Here is a 7,753-nt window from a genome sequence, read left to right as displayed (position 1 = left end):
TTATTTACTTTAATAAGACGCGTCCAAAACCACACACTGGACACCGCACTACAGTACAGCGGTGTTCTGTTTTCACACACTATGTAGTGTGGTAGTATGCATTTTGGACGCAGCCTATACAGTGATCCCAAAAGTATTTGAACACCATTTAACCCTTAGTAAACGTTAATGAAGTTATTTAGGTGACTTCATAAAATGTTTAACAAAGTGATATTCGTGTCAGAGAATAGAAAAAATCGCACAACGTCAAACTGAGGGACTGAAGGATAAAGAGAGGTTTTAAAGATAAAGAATTATGACTGTTTTGGTGTATAAAACCACACAAGCATCATGAACGAACCTCAGGTATAAAAAAGAAAGAAAGTAAAATACAAAATTTAGAAAAAATTATGATATGGGCTCTTTAAGCAGCTCTACTGTGTGGGAATTACTGCGCATACTTTAGGCTGTATAACTGTTTTTTTTTTTTTTGGTGAAAACAGGTGAAACCACTGTAACCTCATGCTTGCAATGTGAAATTATGAAGGCAGTGAGTCTGGAGTAGAGCACTATCTGCAATAGCCTAAAAAGTATTTGTTTGTGCCGTACCTAAAATGTATTAGGTTCATTGTGTTAGGAAGCAAAATGTCAAACTGAGTGGCGTTTATTTTAAACAGACAATCCCAAAGACCATAATTTACTTTTTGGTAAAGTATTTTTTCAAAAGGTGGTTGGTGTGTTTAAGATCATTACTGTTTGAGCAGATTCTTTGCAGACTTCTGCAGGTTTGCATCCAAGATGACTTTGTACACTTCTGAGTTAATGATACATCAGTGAATAAAACTGCACTGACAAGGCTGGTTCTTGTAAATGATCTGTCTAAATGATGGCTGTCCTGTAGTGAACCTCATTCAAGTCAAGTCAAGTCAGCTTTATTGTCAATACTACAATATGTACAGGACATACAGAGTATTGAAATTGCGTTACTCTCAGACCCCCTGGTGTAGCAATAACATTAAATAGAAAGTAAACAGGAAAAGTGTGTATTTAAATAGACATAAAAAAACACTAAACACTAATAGTAAAAATAAACACTAATTGTAGTAAAATAGAATAATAACAATATATAAATATAGAAGGTCCTGAAATTAACACTAAAGGCACATACACATTAAGGTCTGTGGGTATAAATAGTGCAAATATAAACAGTAGTGCAATTAGAATGAGCTTATGGAGCTGTTAAAGTGATGAGTGCATAACAGAAAGTAATGGGTGCATCACTTCAGAAAGCAGACCAAGTTAAAACATTAATCATAACTTCCTTTTCTGATTCCTAAACACAGAATTTTAGGAAACAAGCGTGATAGGTAACTTTAATGTGAGTGGGCAGGACTGAACTGCTGTGGGCTGAACAGGCGGATTTATGTAAATGTGTTGGTTTTCCTGACTTCACAAAATCAGTGAACTCAAAATGGGCTGTTTGTGCATCTTAGCTTCCATATATGACCCATATGGACTGCAGAGTGAATGGTACATTTTGAAACGTTAAGCGTTTACTACACACTACATCAAAGTCTTATTTCAGAAAACTGAGGAAATTTCAGTTTCTATGAAAAGGGCTCTTTAAACATATTTTCCTTACTCACGCTGAGTCAGTTAAACAGCAGACCATACAGCACCCCAAACAAAACTGCAGTTATTAACAGTGTAAACACTAATATTTTGTTGTTATTAATTATAAATTAATTGTTCACAGTCCATAGTTCTTTTCATTTGGTAAAAGTGCCTAGTTCATTGATCATCTTTAATCTTTGTTCCAGCCTCGATTGCTTCTGCTTTGACCCAATTTCCTGAAAATCTGATAAATTTAAATGAAATGGTTAGATTGATAACCTGCTTAGCTAAATCACTAAGAATTGTGATCAAACATGTAATTGCTTTAGATGACAAGAATATAGAATGCAAAAAGTGTAAAAACTCCTGTTCTAATGACTTATTTTATTGATTTAAAATATCAATCGTATTGATTGAAGTTAACACATCCTCTACAGGGAAACAATTTTCCTGCATATTTTTGTGCAAAATTAATTTAGTTGCTGAGTGTAACATTAACACATAAAATATGCCATAACATTTAGACAGGTCCATTTTCTGTTGTTTTCCCCCAGTATGTTAAATTCAGCAAATAAACAGTAATTGTGCATTAAAATGTGCAGACGTGTGTTGTCTGTGTTCTCTGTTAACTTATTTTCACTTAGACAAATTTAACAATACATGTAATTTAACCAGGGGTGCCCAAACGTTTGCCTAGGGTTGTATATATAGCCATATTTAAATCATGAAAGAGTCAATCATAATTCTAATCCAGTTTAAAAGATCATTAAATGTGATTTAAAATATAGTATAAAAAATACTAGTTATTGTTTAAAAGAATTGTATGTATTTTCAGTAATGCTGGTTCACCTGCTGTTTTAAAGGGTTTCACACATCTAAAGTGTAATACCGCTGTGCCTTCTGAGTCAAAAGCCTGCTGTCATGCCTGTCAAACTTAATTTGTGTCTTGCATTATAAAATAATGTAAAGGAAAACGTAGGAGCAGTCAAAGATGATCATCTGTGGGCCACATTTTCTTGGGGCCTCCGAGGACTATTGTCATTCATGTGGGTCACGTGATATGACCTACATTTTAGAAGCACTCTTTCTCTGGCTCCATATTTCAGCTTTTTTGTGCTCTGCTGTCTTAAGGGGAACTTTGGAAAGCCTGTGACAAAATGTCTGACAGAAAACCTACAGATCTTTAAAAAAAAGGTAACCAACAAAGGTGTCCTGCTGTTTTTGTCTGCTTTTGCATTGTTCTATTTTTATGCTCAGTGATCAAGCACTAAACAATAGTCACTACCTGAAAGAGCAGCGTGACCTAAAGTAAAGTAAATCTACGTCCAGAAAGGTTTAAGTTTGTACATCACACAGCAGTTCTATACACTAAACTATAAGTGTAAAGCATCCTTTAAGCTAGTCGGCATAACATTTTTTCTTGGCTGGCATGGTGATGTATAGGGGTGGACAACATGGCAAAATTAAAACATCAGAATACCTTTTCACAAGATATTTTCACAGTACAATATACATCACCATATTATGGACATTTACATATATCATTCTTAAAGGCACAGTAACAAAACCAGCCTGTTCAATTCTAAGAGGTAAAGACAAGTTGTCACATAAAAATGAAATATGACTGTTTTTGGTACATAAATCCGCAGAGATGTCATAGGTTGATCTTAGGGAAAAATGGAAATACAGGACAAATATTTTATATGGACCCTTTAAGTACTGATGATATCCACCATATGCTCGGAAAAGCATACCGTGACATGAGGTGATGTAATTTAGCACAATGACGATAAATATTGTTATAATGCTCAGCCCTACGAATACAGAAAAGAGTCTGGTAGAAGCATTGGCCTTTTATATTCTGTTATTTCAAGATAGCATCCATTAATTCAAGGCCTTTTTGATTTTACTCTTTCATTAAGACGGCATTCAGTACATTGAGTAAAATTACCCGGTTACAGCTTTAATTTTTTTGTTTTTAATGTTTTACAGATTGTTCTACTGTTTAGTACCCAAAAAACTCCAAATAAATAAGATAAATAAGTTGTAAAAACATTTTTAGTAAATAATTGTTTTTTAAAAATCCAACTGTATATCTATATCTTTCTAATATTCATTTGACATTCATTGTCAGCAGAACCCTCCCCCAGGAAAACATTTTAAGAGTACATCTCCATTTAGACTCCATGTTAAACACTGCTGTCAAATGCTGTTTGTTCATGAAAGTTCAGTTTCAGCAATGCTTTTTCTGTGCTCATCGTGTTCCTGCCTCTCTGGCGTCTGGAGCCTGCACCGCTCCTCTCCAAAAGGCCGTGGGTGATAACAAAAGACAGCCAGAAGGGGTCTCCAAGCAGCCGGCACACAAAGCCATACCATTCCATAGGGCTCAGCATGAGCCCCACCGTACTCATCTGCACCTGCAACAAGGAGAACAAGATCACCATGGCCACATCAAACAGCACCAGCCAAACGGCGAATGCCAGGATGACCCGCGAACGCTGAAACCACAAGCCTGCCAACATGACCATGACCAGAACCAGAGTGGTGCTCTGCAGTGACAGCAGGGCATAGTAGTACAAGAAGCTGACTCGAGGTAGGAGAAGATAGCTCATGGTGATATTTTTGGAGGAGTCAGTGGTGCTGTTGAGGGAAGCTTGAGCGATGTACTCGGTAGCTCTGCTGAGATGACCAACTTCAAACACCAGCTGCATGATGCCCACCACAATGAAATACATGGCACCCACTATGGAACCCTGATCAGGAGTCATTCCACACAGGCCATTTGCAAGTAACAGCTTCATCGCCACTGATGGAGAAAGGGCAGCTTCCAAAAAATTCGTCTGATGAAAGGAAAACAAACCAGCAGGGAGTGAATTCATGAGACTTGGTCAGCAGAATACAGAGAAAAGGGGAAAAGAAACAACAGATCTCAAGCCACACGTGCAAGTGCCTATTGTCTGTGTTGTCTATTTATGGTGAAAAGTAGTAGGAAAATTATGTGGAGGAAATGTGCTCAAAAAACTACACTTAGACGTTCATTCAGGCTTTAACTATATCACATTTCAGCTCTTTAGACCAATAATTGTTACTTCTATGTAGAGGCAGCTTCGTCCAAATTGTGCTCGTGTTTAGTGTTAGTATTTTAATCAGGTAACATACAGTTGCAAAAAAAAGAAAGTAAACCATTTTTAATTATCTGGAATTTCTGCATAATTAAAATGTGCTTTAATCTTCATCTAAAGAAGTCATAATACTAAATAGTCTTATTTTATCAGGAAATGTCTCAAACTGAAGAGATGTAGTGGAGCAACACATGACAATGACTCAAAACACAGAAACACATCAACAGGTTTGATGGCCAAAGAGAAGTTTTCTTGGCTTTAGAATCTGAATCAAGTTGTTTAAGAAAGACTAGACAAACTATACAAGAACTGAAATGGGTTTGTGTAAAAAAATACACTTTACAGCTACACAGACTTTACATCCTTTTTCCATCAATGCGCATACAGAAATCTGATTAATGGCAATATATGGGTTTTAATTATATGACATATATTATCATATATGGAATTCCCTTATTTACAACTTGCTGTTGTTGGAACAAAACCTTGTATCTCCATTTTTTTTGCCTGTGGCCCATTACATTGTGTGATCAATGGATGAAAAGAAACGGTCCAAAATTACTTGTAAAAACGTCTGCTTACCTTGACTTGCATTAAGAGTAAAGTATGTTTTCTCCTTCTCTTGTAAAGTTACCATTTTGGTTTTGTTCCAACAGCAGCATTATATTTGGGCAGATATGTGACATATGTGACATAATACGCCAGTTTATTTGAAATTGGCCATTTCCACATATTAAAACATATATATGTAAAACATATATTAAACCAGTGGCGTAACTAGGCTCGGACTGCCCATTGGGAGGAGAGGAGCTTAAAGGAAAAGAAAGTGTGCTCTGTGAAAAACTAATTCAGCAAGAGAGCAACAGGTCAGTCTTTATCCTCCTCTACTCACCTCATCACTAGCTGGCTGATATTGCTGTGGGCCTCCTTCAGGAAATATCACATTAATCCACAACCGACCAAGATAATTGATTTTCATACTCCAACTAACCGTTTTCATTAAGGAAACCTGCTTCACAAAGACATTTCCGTTAGTTTCTGTTTATAATCAGCTGTGAGATGACTAAGCTAGGCAGCAGGACTATTTTTGCACACGTGAACGTGCTGTGTGCAAAAATAGTCCTGCTGCCTAGCTTAGCCATCTCACAGCTGATTATAAACAGAAACTAACAGAACTGTCGTTGTGAAGCAGGTGGACTGACATGTCTTGAGAGCATCATCTTGTTTGAGACATAGCAATAAACATGCAAATTACCCTGTAATTACTTTATTGACTGATGGGGGCCCATAAGATCCTAGTTATGCCACTGTCATTTAACAATATATGAATGAAAACATTACTCATACATAGATGGCATATATTACTCACATATGCTGGCTGCATGTTATGTAATATTTGACTTAAGCATTTTCTTTGTTTCTTCCACATCCACCTAATAAAGGGAACATCTGTATACTAGGTACAAAACTAAAGTCTAGATACAGGCACATTGTAAGCTGTGCAGTAAAAGCATTAAAACACGAAATTAATTAAAATGTTTCATTTTTAAAAACAAACACATAGTATAATAACAAAACTGTACCGGGATGTATTCAACCATATATCAGACAGATATGTTCAATACTTGATACATGTATGTACACAATGTCTTACATATGTTTTGAAATATATGCTTGATCCTTTATGATATATGTCCATATATGCCTATATATATATCAGACTTCTGTATGTGTGGCTATGATTAAGCCATTTAGGCTGTTGTTTGTTAAATAAGACTGTATTATTAGCATAATAGCTTTGATGACGGTCACGTGAAATTTGGGAGGAGTATGGATTATTTCAGAAGGGGTTCGCTTTTCCACAAACCTGTACCTTAATTTGTAGATCACTAGCTTCAAATGACCTGATCAGTTTAACTCAGTTTCTAAATGGGAAGCTAACATATCTGCAGGCTAATCAAGTAATGCTAATCACGTTAACCTAACGACAGCTATATAGACAATGTTAACCTAACGTTAGTTAGATAGATAGTCATGTTTACCAAACGACAAAACCAAAGCTCCAGTCAAACATTACTTTCCTTGCAGTAAGCTAACTATGTAGGTTACCTTACAAGTCTGTTGTATGTTTCTTCTACGGGTAGTTAAGGTAGATGTGTCTTAATCTGGATTATTTTAGAGCTGATTTTGATAAACAGAAATTGCGACGGCATCACCCTGGTTACTGTTGCTACGCAAGCTTAAGCGCAGTGACGCGCAGAGTAGAATCATGTAACGCTAGCTAACTACAGAGAAGTAGAGATTTCAGTGTCTTAACATTAATTCTTATGATTCAACTTTGATTTAAATTATACTAAATTAAATAACAGTGTGGTGTTAGAGCACGCCCATGTTCTGTCTACTTTAAAAAAGAAGTAATAAAGTAGCTGTTCAGAAAATGTTTAGTTCGACTGCATCTATTTACTGGACTCTTATTCTGAAGGGCGAGGAAATGTCAAAGCTTTGTTTGTAGCAAGCTAGAGCTAGAGAGAGGGAGCTAACAGTAAGAGCCGGGAGCTAGACTGAGGGCCATATTCCCCCCCTGTATTCTCTTCGCTGTACTAAGTAAAGCCGCGTTATAGACAAGAACTTCGAGTTGTCTGAGTTTCTTCTGAGAATCCCCTACATTACACTAGCATGGCTGATCTCACAGGGGGCTGATGAGAGACTGTTTATGGGGATTTCTAATGGCCATACGAATCTCCTTTGGTGAATATTACACAACGGACTATTCTTGTTTTTTATGGGAACTAGTCAACATCTCCATGACAGGAGAGCTTTCACCTTTTACCATCATACGCTTGGTCCCGGAATCCCTGTGAAGTACCAGCCAATCGTGGCGAGGAGGAGGGACAGTATTAGCCAATCGTAGCCAAGAAGGCGGGGCTTGTCGGAAAGCGGGCGGGAAGAAACATTTTCCGGTCAGCGCAGCGAGTGGCCGAAAGGGGGCGCCAAACAGCCAAAACCTGAATTGAGAATTGACCCGAGACACAAACACA

General features: G+C 37.0%; 1 protein-coding gene across 1 annotated transcript; it reads right to left on the bottom strand.

Annotated features, from left to right (window-relative positions):
• Positions 1–3,782: 3,782 nt before the first annotated feature.
• LOC118824355 (transmembrane protein 217-like) lies at positions 3,783–5,750 on the bottom strand. Its single transcript, XM_036594443.1, has 2 exons — positions 5,608–5,750; positions 3,783–4,433 (listed from the first exon to the last, which is right to left on the bottom strand). Exons 1-2 carry the CDS (start codon positions 5,713–5,715, stop codon positions 3,783–3,785), a joined length of 759 nt encoding a protein of 252 aa, XP_036450336.1. The 5' UTR covers positions 5,716–5,750.
• Positions 5,751–7,753: the final 2,003 nt, after the last annotated feature.

The sequence above is a fragment of the Colossoma macropomum genome, unplaced genomic scaffold (assembly GCF_904425465.1).
Source record: "Colossoma macropomum unplaced genomic scaffold, Colossoma_macropomum, whole genome shotgun sequence".
NCBI lineage: Eukaryota > Metazoa > Chordata > Actinopteri > Characiformes > Serrasalmidae > Colossoma > Colossoma macropomum.
The sequence above is the reverse complement of the archived record's forward strand: the minus strand, read 5'-3'. Positions and strand labels throughout refer to the sequence as shown.